General features: G+C 41.6%; 1 protein-coding gene across 1 annotated transcript in view; it reads right to left on the bottom strand.

Annotated features, from left to right (window-relative positions):
• Nucleotides 1–5,392: 5,392 nt before the first annotated feature.
• The window catches only part of nrip2 (nuclear receptor interacting protein 2), a 28,513-nt gene continuing 6,792 nt past the window's right edge, over nt 5,393–27,113 (bottom strand). The window contains exons 2-6 of the mRNA XM_053863400.1: nt 13,988–14,302; nt 11,540–11,622; nt 11,252–11,352; nt 9,833–9,885; nt 5,393–8,658 (exon numbers count right to left, since the gene is read on the bottom strand). Coding sequence (XP_053719375.1) covers nt 8,545–8,658; nt 9,833–9,885; nt 11,252–11,352; nt 11,540–11,622; nt 13,988–14,302 — 666 coding nt within the window. The 3' untranslated portion in view covers nt 5,393–8,544. The remainder of the gene's footprint in view (nt 8,659–9,832; nt 9,886–11,251; nt 11,353–11,539; nt 11,623–13,987; nt 14,303–27,113) is intronic.

Raw genomic sequence — 27,113 nt, 5'->3', positions numbered from 1 at the left:
AAATTATATGTGTCAGACACTCCAAACAAAAAGCTTGTCACCAACATATTGGATCTTCGAATGTTATTCACTAGATTTTTTCTTTGTGTAGTTCATACTGGGTTAATGTGTTGACGCTTTTCCACAGAGATATTGTTTACTTTCAAAACTAAATAGAAAGGATGACTCATCCTGTCTGGTTCCCTGTTAGACACCCAGCAAATAGTTCATATCCCTATGAATGTTGTGTAGTCCAGGGCCCTTCAAACCGGTCCTCAAAGGGTCGAGGAGGCGTAGGTTTTTCATCCAACCAGTCAAGTACATATGCTTTACGGAATCAGGCGTCAGCTGAAACAAACAGCAACAGACTGACGGAGGACCAGTTTGCTCGAGTCAAATATGTGAAGAGAATCAGTGCTAGGCCATAAATACACAGTATCTTCACGAGGGAAGTTGTAGTGAGCCCGTATGTATGACTCATGAAGTGGAGACTTTGTCTAAAACCCTCTCAAAAGAGGCTAATGCGGAATTGTGACCCCGTCATGCTCAGCTGTAAGATGGGATCCTGATGGAGACATAGCTTGACGCTGACCCTCCAAAGACGGTTTGACAGCATCATCTTGACGTCACACAGGACGATGCTTAAACATTCTAGCAAATGGTTCCAGGCTTAACTTCATACTGAGTCCATGTTCTAGCTGGGGATTGAACCGACCATCAAGAGGGAAATAACGTCTGTCTGATAGCTGCACCTGGAGGAATTCATAATTTCTCGATAGGAGGAATCAAGGCGCTCACTCACTTTTGAAGGCATTTATACTTGTGTTGATTCGGGATTTAGCATGAATGCAAAATGAAAAATAAATACCTCTGGGATGGATCCAGTGGCTCTCTGAGGATGAATATAAATATGTTGATCCACAGTTTTGCAGAGACCTGCCGGGCAGATAGATGGACAGGATGAGGCAGCACTGGTCAGCCGAATACAAGACAATAGGAAGCAAGTATTTAAGGGCTTTATATGTGACTCATTTTAAAGGGGAAACACTGCGCCAGACATTTCCACCAGAATTTGGAGGAATTTGGGGACGGAAAGACGGTGGATGCAGTGGACTAGGGAGTCAAACTAGAATATTTCGTTTTCTAATTCACACTTATTCAACAGTACCGTTTTGACTAGTGAAATCTGATTTTATTCAATGCATGCTTCAATGCATGTGGATAGTCCTCCATCAGTGACTCACTCAGCAGAGACACTCTTTCACAAACATTCTTTCACTTGTCCAATTCCCTTTTAGTTTTTTCTTTGTAATCTCCACCTGCTCACCTGCCAAAGGTCAAAGCATTCATCTTTGTACACTTCTCACGCTCTTACCGGCCTCGTAAAATGACAGGGCCGGATTAGGCCTGTGGGCCTGAGGTTTGGCACCTGCATCTTATCCCTGAGATGTCATTTTGGTTAGAACTGATTGTAAATCGGGAAAACCCAGCGAAAAAAAGCTCTAAATTTGGGGCCAATTCTAGCTTCACCCAAGTCTGACATTCACTGAGCCTGCGATACTTTGGTCTGTTGGGTTTTCTATGATAGCATGAGCAAAAAAAGGAGGCTATTTAAATTAGAGGCGGTGTGTCTCATGGTTGTAGCATTGGCAGCTTGGAGAGACAGAAGCACATGAGGCCAACTCAATGAACCAGCACAACCCTACAAAACAGCATTAAAACACCTGTCACGGTACTGAACCAGGATTCTGTTGGGTGACCTCTGACATGTGACCTCTCTATGTGCTCATTAAAGAGGTCACCCTGGACTGACAGGCATACAAGTGCGCAGCACACCTGGGGCGGGCTGTTGCTGGATAAGAAGTAAGAATTACTGCTTACTGCGAAGATGGAAATGTGCTCCCAAAGCCATGTTTTTTCCACAGCACGTACACACCATTTGCACCATTCAAACAGTACTCCATAATAAAAGCACTGTATACAGAAACACATATTTCCAGGTTGTTGAGGCAGATTGTACGTGGTGCATTTCTTCTCCTTGAGCCTTTGCTTAGTACCACATTACATACTTCAGCTCAGTGTACTAACTTGGTTTGTTTTTTTTGGACCTTTAAAAAAACTCTTATTTATGAATTCTTTGCACTTTTTAAAATCATTTTTGTGCCATGAAAACAAGTGTTATGAGTTTGTTCTACCACTCACATCATGAAGGTTTCAGCTTACAACCCGCCCCTGGATTCTGCTTGCTGTTTCTTCTCATCTGCTGGTGTGGAGGAAGTAAATGAGACAGAATGTTCTGATTAAATATTTATCACTGACGCTAAGAGCAAAACAGCCAAGGCAACACACTTCCTTTCATTCCCACTGGAGTGTGAGGTTGACCCGAGACCCTCATTGGACAAACTGTGGACCAGTCGATAGGACCCTCACGTGGCTGTCTCCTTAGAGACCTAAAGACAAACCGACCACACATTTGTTTAAAACTGTATGTCACATCTTAATGTTAAACTGATTTTACCTGGTTTGTTGTTGAATGTTACAGTAAATCATGTTCTTCAGCCTTGCACATGTCAGCATTCCATGGAAAGTTGGCGACAGCGCCGACAGTTAACCGCCCGAATCAATCATCCGAGTTAGTATGTACATAGTTCATAGTAGGGGGTTGATCGAGGACCCTGACTCCCGTCTCTGACACTGTGTAACACATATTTAACTGAAGGTCAGAAACTTCCATTTGTTCCATGACGAAAAAGTGCTTTTGAACGATGTGCTCTAAATGCAGTCAGCTGTAGTCACAGAGAACTCATTGTCTGTGTACTGCCAGTCGCAGGTACTTTCTCGACTTGCCTTGCAACATTCTGTGCAAGCGGAACTCATTAACATCAACATCCTCTCCACCAGCAGGTGTGTCTGTTTCTGTGCATTGCTCAGATTGTTCGGTCTCTCAAGTCATCACAAGTTACAGAGTATGCTGTATGGGAAGAAGAAGCGCTCTCCATTGATCCAGTGGGGCCTACGTGTGGGTGTCCAGGGCCCATTTCTGGAGCCCTGCTGTAGCCAGCCCTGCAGTGCGCTTGCTAAAATTGAACCCTTATAAATTTGAAGATGCGTCTTGAGGAAAATACGTCCAGTGAATGCTATGTGAAGCAGACGGATGAATACTGCATTTCAGTATCACATGTTCTTCCTGCAGGCATTCTGCTGGGATGGGGGGCAACACATTGTTGTGAGTCGCTACAGTTGAGGTGCCAAGGATTTTATATCTTGGAAAATCAGTTTTGTTCGCCAAACTCACTCTGACTCTTCAGCAGTTACAGTATTTCAAGATTTTTTGTCTCTCTGTTCACAGGTTTATGGACAATTGTAGAAGAGACTGTGCTGGAATGTACAGTTATTCAGTTACATCAGCTTCTGTGATTCATATCTTTGAAAAGGTGAAACCAGAACCAGAGTCATGGACATGGTGTGTCAGCCATGATTGATGTTCTAGTGGCACTTTCAACCTGTTTTGAACTACGTGGTCTTTTTGTACATTTTTTTTAAATGTAAATTGTTTATGCAAAACCACTCAATGAGTATGTGACATCCAATTACTGAAGAAGAAAAAAGGCAAATTTTTATTGAAATATTGATTTTAAAAAAAGGAAACAAAACAAAGTAGAATCTCAACAAATGTGATCTTGCTATAGTATTATTATTATGAATTAAATATGCTATATGTGTATTCAATTATATATACATTAACAGATTGTCAAAATAAATTGAATCTTTGAAGGAAATGTGAGCAAAGGTGAAGATAATATAAATTACTTAATTACAAAATATTTACATTTATATAGTTTGAGGGACAACAAGATAAAATAGTAACCAAAATGTATAAAAAATTAATTATATGGTAAAAGAATGTTTTCAACTACATTTCAAAATAGCGCAATTTATGTTGAATGTTAAATGTTGAAAAGCAAGTGGGTGTTTTCATTTTGTTATGGTGATTTACTTCCTCCCCACTCGCACTCTGCAGCAGAGATGCAGCCGGTGTTGGCTGCCACATGGATTAGAATGGTGTGAATCGGGATCCAATTGCAGGGAGAAGTGCGTTAGTTTAGAACTTTCAAATTGCAATAGTAATAAACGGCAGGGGTGTCAGTCAGTCACAAGCATTTCTGATCATTTATTGTCAACTCTGACAACACAAGAGCCAAATAAATACAGGTGTGGGGACCAGGTCTGATTTCTAGAGACGATGATGATGATACTCTTTGCATTATCCAGATAAAAACCTCTGCAGAAGTACAACTGTTGAAATTAACCACAGTTTTTTTTTTCTCTGCAAAACATTCTGTCGGTGTTGACAGAAACAACCTGCTACTGTGGCCAAGAACGACTGTGTTGGCACTCAGTGAATGAGCTGCCATGAGGTGTCTGGAACTGCGCCCCGGGAGCTGTGGCAACCTCTGAATGAACTGGAGTTTCCAATCACTCGGGAGAGGGCCCGTCCAGGAACGGAGATCTGCTGCTCCATTACAATGGCCAAGTCAACTGAATCAATGCTGAGTGAAATGCACCCACTGCCTGGACTGGATCTGCAAACAGCTTCAGTGGACAACAGCATCAACAGCAGTTAATGTTAACACCCTTTGCCAACAACTGACCTATTATTATAGTGAGTTCACGCCAGACTACTGCGTGAAGACGTAGAGCTGCCAAGTGACTTTGATGCCATTCGCTCTCGAGGATAGGCAGATGGGAGCAGCATTTGAGGTGAAAGATCGTAGCAACATTCTCGATCGAAACAGATCCACATTGAGTTTCTGTCAGCCACATGTCCCCTCCAAGCAGCTACCTGTAACTGTAACAGGATGTGGTGAGTGAGTCAAAAGTAAGGAGGAGCAGACAGTGGGGGATTTTCATGTGCAAGATTCACTGTAATATTCAGTTCCTGTGAGGCTTTAGCATAAACAAGAGCAGGCAAATCATCTTCACAAGAGCCTGTCAGTCAAGACCAGGAGGCTCTCTTGAAACAAGAACAGCATATTGTGTAACGGTGGATCAGAATGGGCTGCACTTCCATATTTCCTAACAAGCAGTGGGAAGCTTTTGCCAAGCTCTCATGACATGAGCCTGCTTTATCTCTGGGCTGATCACCAGGCAGCCAGAGGGAACACCACGGTGCTGTGGGAACATCTGCTGTTTCAGAGACGATAACGTTCCCTATTTAGCCTGATGGACACACACTCTGCCGGTGCAGGGCATGAGAATCAATGTGAGGAACTGGCTGCTCTCGCCGTCCTCTAGTGGATCCCTCCTACACCCAGTCTGCTGACTCACTCAGACTCAGATTAGAGCGAATGAACGGTGGCTGCTTCCACGTCAAACCTCTCTCCTACGTCCTCTGCATATAAAAGAAGCAACACAAGCGGGGATAGTCAGAATACGTATAGTTTTATTCTTTTTTTTTGTTCAGGGAAAATACTGTTCAGAAGAGAAGAAACACCAAAAATAAACTTCAGTCACACATCACTTCTCCTCACACATCCTGGGAAGGTCACCATCACGTCAAAGGGAAACGGACAAGTCTTCCGAAAAGAGGTTAGATGGATACTGCAGCAAAGTCAAGAGTAATCATCAGAGGGAAACACAAGACAACAGAAGCGGTTGACAACTGAGAGGAGAGCTAGAAGTGTAGGTCAGTTAATCTCTTGCTGCAGCCTTCAAAAGTCCCCAAGCAAATATGACAAGATAAAAGCACAAAAAGGACACGTTTCTTTGAATAACTGTAAATGCCGGAGAGCAGCCTTTGACCTTTACCACCGGTACATGGACATTTGGGTGGGAGCTGTCCATCACTGCTTAGTGAAGGCTTTCAGAATCCAATTGTCCAAATGCTGTTGCCAACCCTGGTTTGCCTCTTCTATGGTTTTTAACAAACAGCTACACTTTAATGCATTGAATGTTAAAGGAACCCACTGTGTGCTCAAAAAAATGTAAAAATGCGTCCATATGTCTTTAAAATGGTCAGTGACAGTTATATAATGCATGTGAATATTAGTGCCTTATTATTTTAATCAAATTTTGATTCATTTCATTATTAATATTATGCATCTGATACTGTCATATGTTATTGTTGTTGTTAAAAAAAAAGTATAATTTCTGATGTAAAAATCAAGTTTTGCGCACCTTCTGCACTTTTACATACTGTAGAACCCAGTCACGCTCCCCTCACCATGTGACATGACAGACAGCCAATGACATCACTTAATCTATAGTAATGTCCGAACATTTTATTAGGATTTATTTGCTCTTTTAGGTGGCTAGATATGGTCTGTTTAACATAGTCTTACCTCACCATCATGCATCAAAGATAGGGAGAGCTAAAGTTAAGGCTTTACTTGTTTGCCACTGAAGCTTCAGTTAGAATTCTAATTCTGCAAATCTCCCATTAAATAAGACGCATGTAACTTTTCTTTCAAATTAAGTCAACAGGGAAAATACCATAATGTTTTGAAACAAATAAGAATGGAATTACACTAGGTTATCTCTCATATGGTGGAGATGTCGTCTGTAAAAGACGGTCAATAATGACACCGGAGTCACAAGTTAGTAGGGATTTATGCTTGTAAACTTTGCTTTCTGACGTGCATATTTCTGTCTCACTCTTCCAGCTCAACTAAAATGTGACGGTAGTGTTGACAGGTGTGTGGATGATTTAAAAAGACCCAAAGGATCAAGGGCTTAAAGCAAAGTGAACGTTTGTGAGAGGGGCAGTACGTGTAATGTAGTATATTCAGTATCCATATACATGTGGACAGGGTCAATGGTTCTACTCTCCTGACAGCAGCGCAGAGGGAAGGCAGCTGGGTTTCAGTTTTGGCAGCTTGCTTTAAAAAGCACTCCGTGGAGCAGTCTGGAGAGATCTTTACTCCACTTGTCCCACGCGAAAACGTAGTCTGTAAATAAATAAAAGAAGCGTGGACTCCCAACACATGTGCACCCGTCAGCACATCCTGACAAATTGAGGCATCTTCAACAGGACACAGTCAGACTTGAACACAAACATGCAGGCTTGGACAAGTTCACAGAGTCATGCAGATGGAATGTTTCTGTTCAGTCAAATATACTATTATAATGAATGTTTTTCACTGTGCTCCTGGAAACCTCATCAGAAAGAGCAAAGGGGGGATTTACCAAACAGAAGAAATGGGAAAATACATTTCCTCATTTCTAGTCGCCGTCTGCCTGAGAGACCACGTGACCAGTGTTTAAGGACTAAAATTATTCTTGAAGCACTGAAATAGCAGCCTGTGGAGCAGCACTTTACGATTCATGTTTGATCTGCAGACTGCATCTGCCATCTGGGCGGCAGGAGTGATAGTTTGCCTCAAAGGATTTCTATCAGAAGCTTTTAATATGACTCACATCCCATCTTCTGTTCCTAACATAATATATATTATGTTAATATATTCCATATATATTTTAATATATGTGAATTATATTTTTTATATTCTATTGTATTTTGTTTTGTGCATGTAATGAACTAGAACATACAAGAAAGCTTGTCCAAGTACGGTATTTATTGAGGTTAAATAATTGAATATACTATGGGAGAAGTTGTTGTTGACAGTATCATTTTAATTTCCCCCTGGCTCCAGCTGTATTCAGTTATTCAGTTGTGCATAAATCCCTCATTAGCAAGTGGAATCAAATTACTTCAAGAACACTTGGGAGTGAAGACAATTCTGCATCTGATCCTTTTGAAAGCAAGTGTGAAAGGTCTTCCCAGCAAACATTCATAATGTTGTTGACAATGGAGTTTGAAAACTTCTGCACCCTGAGGCCCTTGCTAGCTGGCACACTATAGTACGTCATTTTTCTTCCTCTCTTTCTACACTCAACTATAGCCACAAGCTATCGGTGAGGATCGAAAGAACAGTCAGTCCACATGGGTTTTTCTCTGAACATAGACTGAAACTGTGCTGTGATAAAGCTATATCCAAAGATGTTGGCAGGCATGTGTTGATGTGATGTGATTTTGGTTAGAAGGCTTGGCCTGGGACGGCGTCTGACAGAAATCCTTCAGTGCTCACTTAACTGCTCCACTAAGGCAGATCACCAAACACAAGCGACGTCGTAATTTCTAACAAATAATTCGAGACGTCATGAAGAATATGACAAACCAAGGAATCAACCGCCCCCTCTGTTGTGCTGTTGCCATGTCCAAAGGCCAGGTTTTATGCAAAGAAAAGAACTATAACTATTTCAAGTGTGTGATATTCCGCCATCATTAAAATAATTACAAGTGAGGGTTTAGATACAAGTACACAATTTTTTCGTATGCTAGGGTAAAATATAAAAATGATCAACTGTAAGATTATATCAAATCGCCATCTTGAACTCGTCCAGCAGAGGTTGCTTAGCTCAACAGCGATGTAAACTCAAGAACAATGGTTAGAAATGCTCATCCATCACACGCCCGGCTTCAGTCGGACGGTCCTGCCTCCAGCATCACACTGCTTTGTGGCAACCAGTCGCCAGGCAGGGTCAGCCATCGGTGCCACTGGCTTGGGCTCACAGGTTCTTGTTGTTGTCGTGTTGGCACTGGCTTTCGTGGGCGACCTTAAGGAAGGGCAGCTCCTCTCCGTCCCCGAGCTTCAGAACCTGGCAGCTCAGGTCCAAGCAGCACTACGTTGGGAAGAAAGCTCAATTACCTCACACAAATCTCTGAATTAGTGGTTGAATCACCTATAGAAGAAATGTTTCGTCTTTAGTCATCGCCGTCAAAATCTAAAGACGACTGCATGGTAGCCTCGCTCCAAACATTGCTCACACTTAGATGCCGCCAAAACAGCATCCTCCTTCAAAGAGCTCGGTAGTTTGTACCACACTCTTGTTTTATCGCTCATAACCTATAGCTCATGACCAAAGGTGTAATCCAATAAGAGAGACTAGTTTGTAAGATGACAAGCACACGCAGCCCAACGCCAAAAGACCTGGATACAAACTGTTTTTTGTTGGGCCAGAGGAGGTTCTTAGCTTCCTCGTCTCCACCTCCAGCATTCTGTCTGGCCGCTGTCTCTCCTCTCCATATGTCCAACCCATCAGTGTCTCTAAGATTGTCTCCAAAGTTCTCCACATGAGCCTCTCATTCCCATTCTAGTCACTCCCAATGGCCACCTCAGTATCTCCCACTTCTAACTCTGCTTCCTGTCTCACTACTGTCCTTCAAATGTTCCCTTTAACTTTTGCTCCTGCACTGTTCGCACTCAATGCTTCACCTGGACCTTCCCTGTCCATTGATCTACACTTCCCCTCCAGCACATAATTTATTTCATCCAGTTTCTCCAAGTTAAGGTGCATAAAACAGGAAAACACAAAAGTAAAATACATCACTGTCTAACTCTCAGCGCCGCTGTACCCACAAACTTTTGTTCTGGCCTGTAAATGTCCACATCTCAGTCAGATCACAGCTAATGGGGTACACACTGTTCCCCCTCATACCTCTTCACACCAACACCATCCCAGACACTTCCCACTCCCCCACTCCAGCCCTTGGCACCGCTAATGGTACAGTTGTCTGCCTACCAACTGGTCAGACATTCTGCCAGCACTGTTCATGCATGTACTTTGTAAATGGCCAATAACCTAGTTCTAAGGACACAAAGAGGCCTTTGGCTCACCCACCTAACCCCCCAAAAAAGAGAAAAAACCTCCTGTTGAATAAATGACTTGTCTTTGAGCACCAATTCCCCCTTGTCTTCTTCTTCTCATATTCACATTAATATGCCGACAGAACTGTCGACTTAATGAACGCGATCGCTGATGCATTAATACACACTCAAGGCAAAACGGGACTCACTTTAAGTTCCAGCAGTGTTTGAAGACCCAGACTCAAATCAAATGCCTCGTCGTCTGAAAGAGAAGAGATACTTCAACGTGTTTCTTTTATTAACGCCTTCGACTGAATACATTATTTTCATCTGTATTCTTCATGCAGCGTGAGATTATGCAATGTTCATGAAAGGTGGCTCCCCTTATCTTTCACACATTTAATGTCATGGAAATGAAAAAATACATTGTTATCCATCAGAGCGACAAGACAAGTATTGGATTTTGGAAAAGGCTGGATCTTTGCTGTACGTCTTTTCAACATTTCACCTGTGGATGAAAACCACTTTTAAGAAATATAATTATAAAAGGCTTTGTAGGTTTGACCTATGACCTCCGTTTTTAGCTTTGTCTCAAACATCAGCAGAGTGAGGCTCAGTGTCAGACAACTTTGCAACTAATGCCAAAAATGAAAAATTTAAACACTAATGTTGTTTTAGGAGGAGAAAAATACATAACATACAGGCTACAAATTTAGAAACGAATGTGTGATTCACCGGGCCCAACACAACTGCCATTATTGTAGAGCTTTTGAGCCGGGCTCCTATTAATATAAACATTAGCAATAACTTGGGAAATGCAAACATTTAAATTAACATCCTGATCCGAACAAACTTTACAAGTGTGGGAGATTTGACGACTGAAGGAAAAACTCAAAAGGGCCCACACAAAACATTTGTTGATAGAGGCCCACATATGTATATTGACAGGCTGTATACTGAATAAACCCTGCTTAAGTGAATTCTACATTACAATGAGAACTTGCATGTCTTTTATTAAAATGAGAAGGTTTGGGCAGGAAGTTTCAGCTTCAGATAACAGCATTTTGTTTTCATCAGCGTGTTCATGTGTGATAATCCGATGCCACGGAACAAGTCTCTGCCGGAAGCTGCAACTGGAAGTTTTACATTATCTGTTTGAGACTCATTGTGTAGCCACAATTATACATAAAAGTCGGTAGAGCAATTCAAGGCTCCATTGTAATATCACATGTTTGCTGCGTCACTGCCTTACCTGTATAATCACCTGTTGCTGTGAATATGCTCTTTATTTATCCCACAGTGTGGAACTGAACATTTTGTGCAAGACAATACAAATAAAATATAAAAATAAAAGGATCTAAATGGGAAGAATATACAAGTTAACAGGAAGTGGCTGTACATCTAGTGTGCGTTTGACACACATTTGATAATGAACCTTTCCTGGACAATGGCAGTCATTTCGAGCAGTGAGTCACTTGTCAATTATTTTATTATTATTGTTTTCTTGACAGGCATGTCTTGCAATTATCTGTTGACTTGTTATGGTGGGTGATCAATAATATAAATGAGTGTGTGATGAAAACAACGTCTGAGTCTGAGGACGGTTGTGGTCAGCATACTCCACTCACCTGTAGTAAAAGCCGAACACTGCAGCGTCTGCCTGCCCAGCTGCAGCTGTAGGTCCGACACAGAGGTGCCACCATGTGACCTGTCCTGAGTGGGCACCAGTCTAACAAGAAACACACACGACACGCAGAAGAGATTATGTCAGAGCGCTTCCTTCGGGTTTAATGGACCACAGATACAGTATATATTAGTTGAATGAACCAAAAGTGACGTTGAATTCGAGCCAGGTATTTTCCATTGCAATGTGAAAAGCAAATGAGTGTTTGATGATGATAGCATCTCCCGCTCACCCGAGCCTCCGGCAGCAGCAGGTCGAGATGCTGTTGTGTTGGACGCTGGTGTTGATAGAGGCCCTCACTTCGGTCTCGCAGCACTGCAGGGTGAGACAGACAGAGGGGGGCTTAAGATGTCACACTGAGATTTTCAGCTTTACCAGGCAATTGCGAGAAAGTCACAACAGCACATTAAAAAAAAAAATCTCGCTCTCTTTCTGAACAAATCCTTTCAGCTGCAACGCCCTGAGAAGCTGTCAAGCTCAAACATGGAGCCCAGGAGGAGTCAAATAAACAGTGTAGAAATTAATTGTCATTTCAAATTTTATAACCTAAACAGCTGACAGATTTCATAGGTCATCTGTTTTAACTATGACAAATATATATACAAATTAAATTTTAATTGATTTAAATTATAGTTATTAATATCCAAATTTAACTTAGAGCTGTTAATAAAAACTAACGTTTCCACACCTTAAAGCCACTAAAACTATTGAGGATGCATGAGAGGTCCAGGTGGGGGACTGACCAAAACCAACACAAGGGTTCTAAAAAAAATAATGCTGAACATGAGAACCATGTCTCTGTGGAGGGAAATGATTTCCAAAACTCGCGCTGCAAATGATCAGCCGCCATGTTGCTGACCGTGTTCTGCAGCAAATGCTGATTCTGCCGTTTGCTGAGTGCGCCTTCATTTTTAATGATGGTGAAACATGAATTATTTACCTTTCTGGTCACGGGGGCGTGTTAACCAGTGGAGTTGACAATGATTCATGTTGCCCTTTTGAACTCGTAATTACCGCCTGTATGGCTTCAGTGAGACAGAGATCGCAGGGGTTTGGGATTGTGTGAAAGGAAATCAGGAGTCACAGGAGTCAGGTGCCAGTGAGTCATTAAAATCAAATCTAAAATCAATAAATTGTACTGTTTTGCTATTTTGTTATATTTCCACTTCAGATCAGTGAGGTGCTCTTGAGCGGGACCCAGTCAATAGCTTTATTATTCTGCCTTCTAGATGCTATATTTATCTGTTTTCTGAAGTAGAAGAGGCGAACTACTTTATTAGACTCTAAAAGTGAATTCTAAAGTAACAATGGAACAACTCATCCTTGCTTTGAATGACATTTCCCTCCTGCAGGTTGCCAGCACTTAAAAACACAATAACATCTTTCTTGTGAAGCAGAGGACGCATTGCAGCAGATTAAAGTGGACTTCTTTTCCCACCAGTCAATGTTATCATGCAACTCCGCTACAGGTAATGCAGGAAAACAAAGGCAAACCATGGTAGTGTGGCATGTTGGACCATCAGTTATACCTTATCCCATCATTGACTTCTGCTTGCCTGAGACTAGGTCACCGGGTGTCAGACTGTGCTCTCTGTAGATAAAGTTGGTGGGCTGTAAATGCAGCATCATCTCCAGTTACTTTCTAGCACCAAGCCTCTCTCAAGTGTCCTTGTTTCCTGAATCCATACCAGAGGCTTCACCTGGGGATATCTTTTCCTTTAGAAATAAAGCCGGGCGTATTTTTTTGGTGATCCATGTTTTGATCCCTCTCGTCTTTGCAGCTGGTGCTGAGCCGTCTTTTGTCCAGACAGAACCGTCTGCTTATCAGCACAAGCACAAACCCTCTCCTTTGTCTCAGCGTGGACGCTACAGAACCACAAGGCCCCTTTTTCAAAGTTTAAAAATAGCTGATGAATGTCAAAACTACAGACCACTTTTCATTTAATGGGTGAAGGATAAAACTGAGTGAAGTAATGAGTGATCAGGGATAAAGCTGAATCGACAGTATTTCCCACAGCAACAGTGATCATTTCGACACTCACGATTCAGGCTGAAATTGCCTGGAAATGGTCAAAACCCTGTTTTTTGACTGTTGATATTTCTGTTGTTTAAATTAGGAGGGTGAACTACCATGTAGACATATGGACCTTTTTTTACAACTTTCAATTTCTTTTCTTTATCTGGTAAACATTATTTGCTTGATCAGTTTTTGGAAGTATTGAAAATCTAATGGACTTAAACCCTGAAATGACTAGATGCCAAGGAGAGTTGTTGATAGAACAGCCACCACCAACCAATGAACATGTTTCTCTGTGTCAGGGAGGAAAGGATGGCCCTCTCACGCCCGCCTGGATAACAACACACTTTGGCTGGAGAGCAATGAAAACATAAACAGAAGACAGTATTTAAAAAAAAAGGTGTATCTGGCAACTGTTTTCAACTGTGAGCTGGTTGGGGTGCGATCAGAGAGCACTCAATCGTACATACTGGGGAACTATTGTGCATGATTCAGGTGAAGCATGAGTGACTCCCGCATTCTTCATCTCTCGCACACCAGAGCTGTCTATCTGTTTCAGCTTGTGTGAAAGAATAGAGAGGATTGGACAGCATGAGTCACAGATGCAGCTCTCTGTGAACCCCGCTGACTGAAGTGCCAGGAGACAGTGAAACCATCAAGTACCTTGCATTGAACCACCAGAGCTGTGAGGAGGGCTGAGCTCTTGGTGCTCTCGCTCTTCCCCACAGTCGGCCCTGCCGCTGTTTCACTGCTGTCGTCTTCTTCATCGGACCGGAGGCTCCTCTCACTCTCCTCCAGAGACTCCCTCTCCTCCGTGGAGTCGTCGGCTGTGCTCTCACTCCTCTCCTCGCTGTCCGCCGGTCCATCCTTATGGTCGGCCAGCGGGGAGCGGACCCTTGCTGTGAGGTCTCTTCCTTCTCCTCGCAGCCGTGTGATGTTGCCTTCCAGGAGGCGACGTTGCACGATGCTGTGAGGTTGCTGTGGGTGGAAAAGAAAAATAGTTTGTGGGTTTGGTTATAGAATCAGTAGACTTCCACTTCCCAGCCATACTTCATCAAAAAGCAGGCTGGCACCAAAACTCTCTCTTTTCATATTGTCCCAAAGGGTTTAATTTCATCTTCCTTTCTAAACGTGAGAGTGAGTCAGAACATGTTTCTTTCTTAGGGTGATAGTACAGAATGCTAACACCTAAAGCAATAAAGTTGAAACCAAGTACATTTACGTACCACATATTTTCTAAAAATACGTGAAATGGGACAAGATGATTTTGGACTGATCTGGATCATTAAGGATTTTTTAAAGGATTTTTTAAAGGATTTTTTATGACTGGGAGACCATTTTAGATTGTCACATGAATTGGATTATTAGATTAGATTAGATGTCCTTTATTCCTTTAGTCCCACAGTGGGGAAATTCATTGTGTCACAGAAGCCAATGACAACAAAGGCACATGCCAAAGATACACAACAAACATCAAACACGTCCACAGTGCTTCATAAATGTAAATGTGTATAAAAACACCAAACTCAAACTAAAACAAAAAGTGAAGTCACAAGCTATCAAACAACACAATACAAATAAATAAATACCCATTATAAACAAATATCATGAGAAATTGAATACATAAATATAGATTAAAATAAGTAAATATATAACACATTGCAAATAAATAAATTAAGTAAATAATAAATTGTATAAATAGATAGATAACAAATAAGTCAGTACCACCGTCTTTTACTGTTGTTCAAACTGACAATACTGGGCAGGTGGGTTTTAATTTTTTGGAGGATAATTGGTCATAGGGAGAGTGTGTTGGGAGTGGACAGAAGCTGCTTGGCAGAGGTTTGCACTCTCTCAGTGCTTCACTAGTTTATTTTACACTTTATAGCATAAAGCTTTTTATATATCCTGAATTGAATTGAGGATGTGATTTTCACTTACTTTCATCAAAATAAAAATAAGGTTTGCTTTTCATGCAGCACACGACTCATTGAGCAAAAGGTATTGTGGCATAATAATAACTTTTGGTGTTAATAACAGAGGGATATTTTGTGACAGAGATACAAACTTTAGACATGTATCTTGTGAAATTAAATTAAATAATTTGTTTCTATTCATTATTTCTAATTCTGATCAATTGGCTTTGATCACTACTTTGACGTATAGCGTTCAGATATACTGTATTTTGCGGGGTTGGGAGACCCTTTCACACAGAAAGTGTTCAGAATTCTGATGTTTTGTGCATCACTTGAGACAACGAGGGGACAGTGCCTATTCCATGACAGTAGAATCCAGCTCAGTAAATTTGTATAGGTAAAAAAATATTTAAAGTGAATTGTGATTTATGCATTAGGGAGAGTGGTAGTATGTAAAATGTGTAGTATGTAAATGTTTCTGCGTGGAGTTCTTCCAGTGTGCATGTGGGTTTTCTCAGGAATCTCTGATTTCCTCCCACATTTACATCTGACAACACTGCTTCAATCACACACCAAAAACATCCTCCTTCGGGGTTCAGGTTAAGTGAGCACAGATGAGCATGTGTGAGCGAATGGTTGTTTGTCTATATGTGTGTTGCCCTGTGATGAACTGGCAACTTGTCCAGTGTGTCCCGCGTCTATCACCTGTTGATGGTGAGATTGGCACAGCTCCCCTGCATCGTTCCTCCAGAGGACAAAGTGGAATAGAAGTATTTAAGCCTTACATTAACGCACTGCAGCAAAATGTAATGCATTACTTCAGTTACTTGCTCAACACTGCTGATGTATTTCTTTTGTGCTTTGTTCCTCGTATGTTATGTTGACAGAACTTGGCATCTTCTAATGAAGTAGTGTCCTCCATCATCAAAATAGGTTCAATCCCTAAATGATATAGAGTGACTCACCTTTTCGGTCATCTGTTTATTCAGCTCTTTTACAATATAAGATCGAGTACGTGTAGATAATGTGAGCCTCTAACCCACAACAGTCAGTTTAACCACCACATCACATTACGCAGTCTAATCCACGTGACACTGTTCTAGAGCTTTTGTTCAAACACCATCATATTTTCTCATTTTCTCTAGCCCCTTTATTCCCGCCGCACGCTTGTCGCAGTGCTCTTTTACATTTCAAACACGGCCTTGATGAGTGAAAACATTTCAGACTGGGGAATACCTTCAAGCACAGTCATGTCCCATGATAAACACTGCAAAACCTCACAATCCAGAAAAGGGATGAGGAAGCAGGCCTGATTGAATTTCGGAAACAGGGTTTGAATTTAAGCGAGGCTTGACAGCACAGAGCATTTCCTCCTCTTCCTAGCAGACCCTCAAAAGGGAGCATTACCATTTCAAAAGAGAGTCTCTGCCATGCTTCTTGTTTTCCCGACTTTCCCACAGCACCGTTGCCAGTTTGGCAGAGTTGCGACAGTGAAGTCGCACCAGCGCCTCTATCAGATATTCATTGTGACACAAAACAATCTATTTGTGACAAGACACACGCCGAGTCACCACCTAAAAATAGATATGCAGTCTGTTTTTGTGCCTCAGAACAAGCTCGCCACTACAAAGCAACTTCCAATTAAGTCGAAAAAAGCAAGTTCCCAATTCCCTGGACGAGGAACACACAGATGCCTTAATAGATGCACTTGTTATCTGTCTGTGTGGAAAAAGGTTAATAAAATCCAGGCAGTTTGTCTGTTTTTGCACTTTGTTTTTGGCCCATTATACTTTAATGGACAGCTGAAGCAAGGCAGGCATAATTGTCAAGATGCTTACTGGAGCTACCAGCTGTCTAAGTGTCATCAAGAGACATTTCAATATTCTTGTGTGGAGGGAGTCTCCCTGCTTTGTCTCCACTTCACTGAATTGATGAATAGTAGATGGATGGTTCCAATGGTTCAAGTCCAACTAGCACGTTGTTTTATATAGGCTACGAGATATAAATGTATATTGTTGAAATTAAATTCAAAATGAATTTAAAGTGCACCCAAAACCCAACAAAGGTAAACTAGAGTTCAACGACAGATGGCAAGGTTTGTGCTTGAAGAAGGAAACCAGACTGACTCCTGTGTTGTGAGTCAGTGGTGTAGGAGGACAATTTATGTATTTTGGAGCCAGTCGCAGCAAGCTCCTGCTCAAATTAGCCTTCAGTCATTAAAAGGGACACAGATATAATTTGGGTTGAGCTATGTTTGATTCTAACCCAACAGACACACATAGATGTAAGTTGAAACAAGCGACACCTGGTGAAAAGGTGTCTTCTTGATTGGGCGGAACAAAACCTGCACCCATCGCTGCCCGGTTGTGGATCAGTTTGAGACCCCTGTAAAATCATCTCTGAAGAATTGCCATCAAGTAGATAGGTAGCGGCAAACATCCTTAGGGTCCAGCCTTTACTCACAAAAGCCTCACAGAGACAGAGAGGTTTCTTATACAGTACAATTTTGGTCAGACTTCGGTAGGTTGGAATTTACAGGGGCCGAGCCAGAAATGTTCTGTCGAGGTGACCTGCAGTCATGATGGGCTACAAGAGAATAGTAAGAACAGAATATATTATCAAGAATTTACTGACAAAATAAATGACTACATTTCTATGCAGCCTAATCTTATCTCTGTCTCTCTTATCTCCCCATAAAGAAGTAAAAGTATTAAATGAGCAGTTGCAGGTCTGAACAACAGTTAAGGGCTGGCTTTAATCTGCAGTAGTGCCATTCTGAGCTGCACAAAGCCCTGTCCGCTCCCTTCGTGAACTGTTCCTAGGCTACGCACAGGCTCGCCGACCACTTCCCATTTTCCAGTCCGACTGGAGGTGACGCACTGTCACATCAAACTGCACGCTGGCTGCTCCTGCTGGCTCAGGGCTTGACTGACCAGAATCAGCACAGCGCCGCAGAAGCTGAAAAATATTTTTCTTTTGATGCAGCTCATGCTGCCTATAAAAAAATGTTGACTGTTCACCCATGCTTAGAACCATGCGGGTGGCCAGCGGGATGGCCGGAGAGATGTATCCTCCACATACTTTTGTGCAGCTTTCCAGCGATGTCCAACAACAGAAAACCAAACAATACCTTCATTTTAGTTAGCTAGACATTTGTTTTCATCTATTACCAGCGATGGAATGGTAAGCTTTTCTTAGTACCTTTAAATGCTTCCCCATTGAAGATGAGGTGGTCTTAGGCCACCCTGGCCTGACAGACTGGAGAATCTCGATCGATCAATGTTATTATTCAGAAGCCTAGCAAACACAGTGTCGCATCAAATCCGTTCCAGAAAGGGCCAAAGTGGGTGCCGGTTTTCATCCAACAGGAAACAGGCAGCACCTGACTGACAACTCTTCAGACTCCTGGTTGGTGAAGCTGAGTGTACTAGATGGATTGACCCGCTGTTGACCCGACACACCTGGTCTAACTCAAGGCCCAATGGTCACATCATGACATCTTCTTCAAGGTTTATATCTCATTTGTTTTTATGATTCAACATGTTGAGATGCAGGATATGGATTGAAAGTCTTTGAAGCATGTGTGCTATTTTTAAAGCCATTGCCATGTTGCTGTGTTTCCTCCATGGCACCAGAACATGTGGGGAGTGACTGGCCATTTTTCCTGCTGTTATATAAGAGGACAATTGTATTAAAGTGGCCTGTTCTTCTGTAATCTCATTGTTCCCAGCTCAGTCTGACCACTGACGTTCAGCCGTCAAGATTCAGGCAAGTCTCCCAACACCACAATAATTAATCTTCTATTTCTCCTTGATTATAAGGAGTTTTTCTCAAATAAATTCAATTAATTTGCTCACAATAGGTCTCACTCAACTATAACAGAGACCTGAGTGCCACAGTGACCCCAGCAGAATCTTAATGAAATAGTGCACCTAAGTCTGCTGAAGGAAGATTTATCGAACTTCGGTCCCTATTATGTTCATATTCCATTCCTTTTTGTTTAAATAAAGCGAGACAGGAATGATGACAAATGGCCTCATGGGATTTAATAATCTCTTCATGATTCATTGACTTATTTCTGTTAGATTTTTATGTGTCTATATATTTATGAACACACATTAAAGAGTGTATAAAGTGTCAAAACATATAATATACACTAAGAAATGAAAAACAGCAGGAATGGTGATGTGAAGTGCAGTAATGATAAAATGGATGAGAATGAAGTTATCACTATTTGGGAATTTTTTTCAAGATTTTTTCAAGATTGAAGCAGTGTTGTCAGATGTAAAAGCCAAGTGTATTAGTCCTTGTTTAGCCAACATGGAGCTTTGTCTTTATACATTTGACTTGACGCTCATGAGCGTGATCCTGTTGTTAGAATGGGATTCTACCTTCCCTCTTACGATTGGAGCTGGATGCTACACCACCTGGAAGACATTAATAACAAAACAATTGTGGTGCAATCATAATGAAGCGATCTCTTCGAGGCAGCTTGTATTTTTCACTGCACTGTCAGCCTCATCAAGGCACCTTTGAAAGAGTTATTCTGACACGCCACAGCATCATTGTATGGTCGGAGGGGATAATAAGAATGATTTTAGCTGCCTCATATGTGGCGTGATGCGCCTCAGACTGGCACTTGGTCACAGTGGCTTACTGGCGCACTCCAATTATCAGAGCCGCTGTTGGTAATGAGATAAACAGCTGTTCATTTCCAGCTGTGACAAGTTGAAATGTCGGCAGGGATGATTTGCATTTGCGTGATGCTATTCATCTGGTTTGACTCGCGTCTTTGAAATCCAACTTTGGCCATTATCTCAACAGCACAACACATTCATCCAAAATGAAGTGGGGAAACTCTACAATCTGGTCAGAAGGACACATTTGGCTACTACCTGAGCCCAGGAGCTCAGTTGATCCCACCATATTTCCTTCTGCATGAAAAGCTGAAGCCTCTTTGAAGAATCCACAGAACAATAAAGTAGGGATGGCAGACACCAAACACTCTTGAATAACTGACAGCAACATATAGTAAGCAAGTCAAGTGCAGCCATTCAGACATTTTATTTCTCTTTTTAAATGTATATGTGTTTTGTGTGCTACAATGTGCGCATACAAAGAATGCTGGTATGAGATGCTAAATACTTAAAACATAGATAGAACTGAGACGTAGTCAGTGTCTCACCATCCATGAACCTCACTGCACGTCACTGTTGATAATGATGTCGGTGTAACATCCATGTCTTGTGTCACCAAAAATACATTAGTTGCTATAATTCATTCATTACAATTTTCTCACCAGCCATTGTTTTTTTTGCAAGCCACAAAAATATGGCTCCCCTTACGTTTGATCCTTCTGTGTGAAATCTTGAATAACTGAGTATTTTATATTGTGGGAACAGAAAAGATCAATCGCCATCTGATGAAATACATGTATGTTTGTACTGTGTAGTGCAGTTAAATCTCACCAAAATCTCCTAAGGGGCCAGGTTATGCATTGTGACCGTTGAGAGGGGCCATCAAACCCAAAGAAGTGAGGGTAAGAGAAAATTGAAAATAAAAATCAGGTGATGACATCATGTGTGACTATGGAATTACACTTTAAAAATGCACAGAAAATGTTGGTTTCTTGGGTTTTATTTAATTTAAACCACATTCCATCAAAAGATTCTTGATGTGTCTCATACATTTAAAAATATACTTTCAATTCTGATGTATTTCAAGGGATAAGAAATACTTCTAGAAGAGCAAGACGAACAATTAAGAAAAATAATCAAACAAGAAAATTATTTCAGTCATAATGAAGAAAAAACAATGCACAAGACAAACATGTCAAAGACAACAACAATGTCAGTTTTATAGTTTTACTCTGACTCCAGGAGGGCCACATAAATAGAGTCAATGGGCCGCATTTGGCCCCTGGGCCGCACTTTGATGTAGTGGAATGTCAGTATTTCAATTCACATTTACAGCATTTCTGCAAAGAAAAAACCCAATTGACTTCAATATCTTCTTGCAGAGGTGTGCAATATGACATTACATTGTGAAGAATAGGAAAGTGTTGACCAACGTGAGGAGATTGTACGATTTGTTTCAGTCACATTCTAGACACTACAGATCTCTACTGACATGGAGACTGCCCCTCGCAGTGGGAACTGCGCTCACGTCACCACACCATCGCACACAGTGCGAACAAGACGGTCAAACGCACACCTTCAAGTTGAGTCCTGATGCGCCTCTAACTCTCACTTCAGTTGTCTGACACGCACCACAAACGACTTTCTGTACTGCACAGCTAACAGAGCTAACGGCTAGCATGGCGTCTCACTTTTATCTACCCTTGCAGAGCATCAAGTTTTACCTTGTTGTGGTTGTTACATTGTTTTATAATTGGCTTAAAACTGAATGCAGTACCAAATAATTGTGCCCCAAAATGTGAACACTCGAAAGAGTTATTACTGTTATGAAGTGAGATGAGTAGATGCTAGGAACTCTGTGCTAACCATTGTTTTCTGCCTTTCGATCTGAACTGTAACATGTTCTAAACCTCCTGGATCTAATCAAAATTGTGACTTTACAAATGTAAAAGATCTTGATATGATATTACTGGCACATCAGACATTGAGAGGAGGATTGCACTGAATAACCTGTGATACATTCGACAGCCACCTATGCAGATTCCATGGTCTCCACAAGGTGCCGTGAAACACTGATTGATTTATTTATGATAAAACGAGGCTGCGTGATCGTCTGTATGCAGCAAACAGACTATTACGTTCAACTAATGGACATGAATAATTGATTCTTAAAATCCACTCGTCATTAATGCCCGAACCTACCATGCAACAAGTGACCTTCTGTCTCAGCGAAGATGTTGGTTTCTCTGCTCTGATTCACGTACAAGCACCGTTGCTAATATTTCGTACTCTGAGCTGAATACAAAAACAGGGCCATTTCATGGGCCAGTGGGCCTATGGAAGACACAGAAAGAAAGGAAGGGACAAACAGATAAAAAAAAGGTAACAGCCAGTGAGGATTAAGCTTCAGAGTGTGAGCACAGTTGTAATAATGTCATCTCATGCCCAGCCATGTCTGTGTGTGTGTGTGTGATCATGTTCCATGTGATCTGTCAATAGGCTCCAGGGTTGCACACAGTCAAACCTCCATCTGCAGGTTCGCTCAACATCAGAACGCTTTCTGCTTCTTCAACTCGATTGAATCTTAGCAGCAAAGTGATCATGAGCTCAAAAGACTACAGTGAATCACAGGGTAGATAGCGATCACATTTTTACTACCATTTGACACAGAACCTCAGTAAGTGACAGTTCTGCTGGAGGGTGATAAACTGTTTTCAAACCTCATATATTGCACAAGATAGAGACTGTAATCTCAATGACCTTCCCGGAATAGTGCACCAACACTCAAGGAGCTAAAGGCGAAGTGGTGGTTTTCCCCTCCAATACATAGTTTATATGTGAGGAGTGATGTAGTGCACGTCATCCTCTTATGATGCAAAAGTGTTATGTATTCACAACCTTAGAGACCAATATCGTTTAGCATAAAGAGGACTGGTGTAATACCAAACAGGTGGCTGAGGATTTTTGTTTTGTTTTTATTCCCACTGTCTTTTAATGTGTCTGTATCAGACCCTCTAGATTCCTCAGATAGACCATAATTCCTCAATGATAAGTGGTCACATATGTGGAGAAACACTGAATGCATGCATCTCGACTTACAAATCAATGTGTTGGTGGATCCCAAAAGCGTTTGTCCTTAAAAATCATAACATAACATCTTAGAGTTATACAATTTCAAGACACCCAAAACACTTTACATAGCACAGCCACACCAGTGGTGGGAAGCTTGTAACCACAGCTGCCCTGAGGCAGACTGGGGGAGGCGTTGGTTTAAAACGTCAAAACTTGAGTTGAGCCTCAACAAAATTATGTAAAAACCAAATGTTTAGAAAAATAAAATTAAGACATACAATTACTATGAATAAGGACTAGAGTTTTGTTCAAATTAGAAAAATAAGTAAAAATGTAAACCAAAATGCTGAAGGAAGGACATGCAGAAACATGAAAGAGAAAAATGAACAGAAAACAGATCTGGTTGTGAAGCAATGTGCTATTTCTATTTTTAATTTGACGTCATAAAGTCTGAAGGACATTTCAGCTATGGCATCCGCCTCAAAGCACCACTGTCACAGCCAACTCTAGAAAACAAAACTAAACTTTTTTTTTTTTAAATATAAAATCTATGTATAAACCTGTATATGGCAAATTAAAGAAACATTAACAAGTCAAACTTGACTATGCCCTAAATCTACCTTATTTTCTCCATGCTCAGGTCTGCAATAGCATTTTCTTCTGTCATTGGTTTCCTTGCTGCAGATGAGGACAAATCTGATACAATATTCATACACTGTCTCCGTGTATTTTCTTCCTGTGGCGTGATGTTTCTGCCGAGCCCCGATTGGGTCAGGGTCAGTGTTAATAATGTTTGTGACCAGGAACCAACAGCAGGTGTTCAGTCTTTTACATATGGTCCGGGTCTGCTGCCCAGACAGGCGGTCGGTGGCCTCTGACTTTAGTGCAGACATAAAGCTGATGTAGGTTATGACTGTATTCATTATTCAGGGAACACTATTCCAGATTTTTCTGAGCAAATAAAAAACATACCTTTTATGGGGAAATCTGACAGCTAACACAGCTCCCACACTTCGAGATTTTCATTCATTTGATTTGGTGAGCCAAGTGCTCGGTGAGCGTTGACCAGTTGAAGAGGAAGTCAGCCACTGTGACCACCAGTGAGCCGTTCCTCCACAGTTAAATAAGGAGTCTGCGCAGTAATTAGCCGGTAATTCCTCTTGGTGAGGGAAGAGGCGGACGGCGAGTTTGAGTCATGCTGACGATGTGTACCACTGAGAGAGGACTGGTTTCAACTGGTTACTGATCAGAGGTCGCACTGGGACAAGAGTAACACACTGTACACCAGAAGCGCTTGTTGTTTTTAAAGCAGCAACAGTGCATCTATAATAAAGAGAGAACTGAGAGCTTCACTGGATTGAAACCTTCACATTCTGCTGACTTCTCAAGGAATAGATACAGTTAGATTATTTTCAAGAAGCTTGTGATATTCACAAAATGGCCGATGATATTACATGTCTATAATACAAGGCCAACAAATGAAAAGTATGACACCTGTTATCAAATGCCAATGTTGAAGTTGAGCCCAAAGATCAGAATAATGTACTGTAGATGTCGTGTTTCCCCTCTGTTGTCGATGCTGCATGTCTCCAGCCCAGATCCTGCATCAAGCAGCTATTCCAGTGACTATCCTGGATCTGGACTTTTATTTCCACGTCGGTCTGTAAGCTCCTCTGAAGTGTCACTGAATTAAATAAGCCGCTCCTCCCACGCCGCAAAACACACCTCATGTGCAAGAACTTCCAAAATGGGAACTGCATTGGTTGTGTATGTTCATTTCACGACTGAAATGAGGGTGCCATGTTGCCTGTTGCAGCATGTCAACAGCCTGATCCCCATGCCCCTCCACCTCCGACTTGGCTTGCTTTGTTGTTGCGCTTGTTTTGTCCTTTTTGTTTTTCCCCCCCAAGTATTTTTAGCCCTCTATCTTCCTACACAGCACCGAGGGAGCAGCTGAGGGAGCACGGCAGCCCTTCCACAGCTCCCGATGACACAGTGGGAAGACAGGTTGACACTAACCTCTTCTGCCCCGGAGGCTAATAATAAAAGTGCATCTTAAAATGTTTACCCGAGCGCCCGATTTGTATCAATACACTGTCAAGTGGGTTAAATAAAGAATAACTCAATGTGAAACAAAATCCCACATGATATTCACTTAGCATGTCTCTAAATTTAGACAACATTACCTCGCTGGGTCATTGTAAATCTACTCCCTATGTTTGCTTTCGCTCGTGTTCTTGTCAAAATGATTTGTATTGTGGGGTCTTTTGTAACATCCTGCCAAGAATATTTACTGTAACCTCGGCCAGAGAGAGCCAAAATTGGACGGGCAAGGGATTCCTCTAAAACATTTCTGCAATTTTACTTGTCTTTAGTCCAGATTTTTAAACACGAATCAAGTGGACAGATGGAATTTATGAGTTGTATTGGGATGAATCCATGACTGAAGACATGATGTAAACACAACTCTGTAATGATATACGCTAGTGGGACCTCACAGACGGCGTGGATTTATTTAGAGCTTTGGAAGAGAAATTAGCACAGCTGTATCAGGATGGCCATGGCACTTCCACCTAGAGGATTAGTTACGTGTTATCTTTTCAAACCCAACAAGGCTCCAGGAAAAGAGCGGTGAAACAGTTCCACCCGTCTTCCTGCAGTGGAGGCAGCAGTATCTCATCCAAGTTAACCCATTCCTGCTGTGGATATCTGTTATTATGCTCTTATTTCCACGAGGTTAAGTCAGGAGCCATCTCAGTCTGGAGGATGAACAAAGTGTTTCCCAATCACGGTGCAGTGGAAGATAATGTCTCAGGACGACAACATCATTGTCAGCCCACTGAAGTCCTAGTGGAAATTCAAAGATATTATCTGGCCTCAACAAGTGAGGTTAATCCGAGACTAAATTGTCTGCAGATGTGTCCAGGTGCTGTCTGTCTGTAATGTATGTGACCCGCCTCAGACTAGCATCTTGTCCAGAGTGACCCCCACCTTTAGCCCCAGGACAGCAAACCTCGTCACAGCTTGAGTCTGTTCCCAGGTTTGGAGGGCGCCATAAGCAATTGATGGGCCCTCAAAACGTTTGACCTTCTGGCCTTGTTTTTCCTGCTTGATCAGGTTTACATTTTCGTTTACATTACGTTCACTTGTTTCATATTGGATTTGCTTTCCTTCTATGGCCTTGCAGCATTATGTTGAGACTCGTCCTCATGTAACTCGGGGAGAAACTCAACTTTGCTTCAACCTTAACAACAATACACTCAACGATAGGTTTCAGTATGTATCTGAAAAATCATCTGAAAATGTACATTTTTCTTGAATAAATCTTAACCAAAGGAATAAAAGATGAATTATGTTTGATAACATCACTAAATGAATGGAAAGGGGACAAAAAATGAGAAAAAATAAAGTAAAAATAATATCTTGACATCGCTCCAATACCACCAAAGTGTGTATCCTGATGGTACGAAATAGCTTATCTGTGTGGCTCTTGATCTTGTTATTAAATAATCTGTTATGAGACAGGTCCATTTGTACTCATTATGTAACAGCCACATCTGACACCAGCAGCGTCCATAACTTCCTTTGGGCAACAATCCTGATATTGACGGCACTAGTGAGGTAAACATTTTTATCCTGTTTCATATTGATCAGCTTCCTCTTCACCTCTGCTCGTTGATATGTGGAAAATGTTCATGTTGCAGTTTTGCTTTTTATGATAGTCTACGATCCCAAATTCATTCTCGTCTGTGTATCTCTGCTCACATCTCTTCTCACATCCAACAAGGTTCTGTACACTTGCTCGTCCCCAGTGTGACCTCAGACTCCACTGTCTAGATGAGTTGAACCTCCACTCGCTCACACACAATGCTGTCAGAAGGCTCACAGGAAATGAACAAAACACCACCTGAGCAGCAAAGCTGCAGATTCAATGTACAAAAAATGAGTTCACTTCACTTCACTTTGCTCTGCTGTCACCGTTTAAATGGCAGAACAGTTCACAAGTAAGTGCCTGAAACCACATGTTCTTCTCCAGTTGAATTCCAAAATGCATGACTGAATGATTATATATAAATCACTTTTTTAATTACCCACTTCTTTTTCTTAATAGGTGCGGAACTGTATATAACGTGCCGGCAGCTACCACAAAGATTACAGATCTGC

This window comes from Synchiropus splendidus, chromosome 4, assembly GCF_027744825.2.
Source record: "Synchiropus splendidus isolate RoL2022-P1 chromosome 4, RoL_Sspl_1.0, whole genome shotgun sequence".
Classification (NCBI taxonomy): domain Eukaryota; kingdom Metazoa; phylum Chordata; class Actinopteri; order Syngnathiformes; family Callionymidae; genus Synchiropus; species Synchiropus splendidus.
Note: the sequence above shows the minus strand (reverse complement) of the source record. Positions and strands in the feature narration are given on the sequence as shown.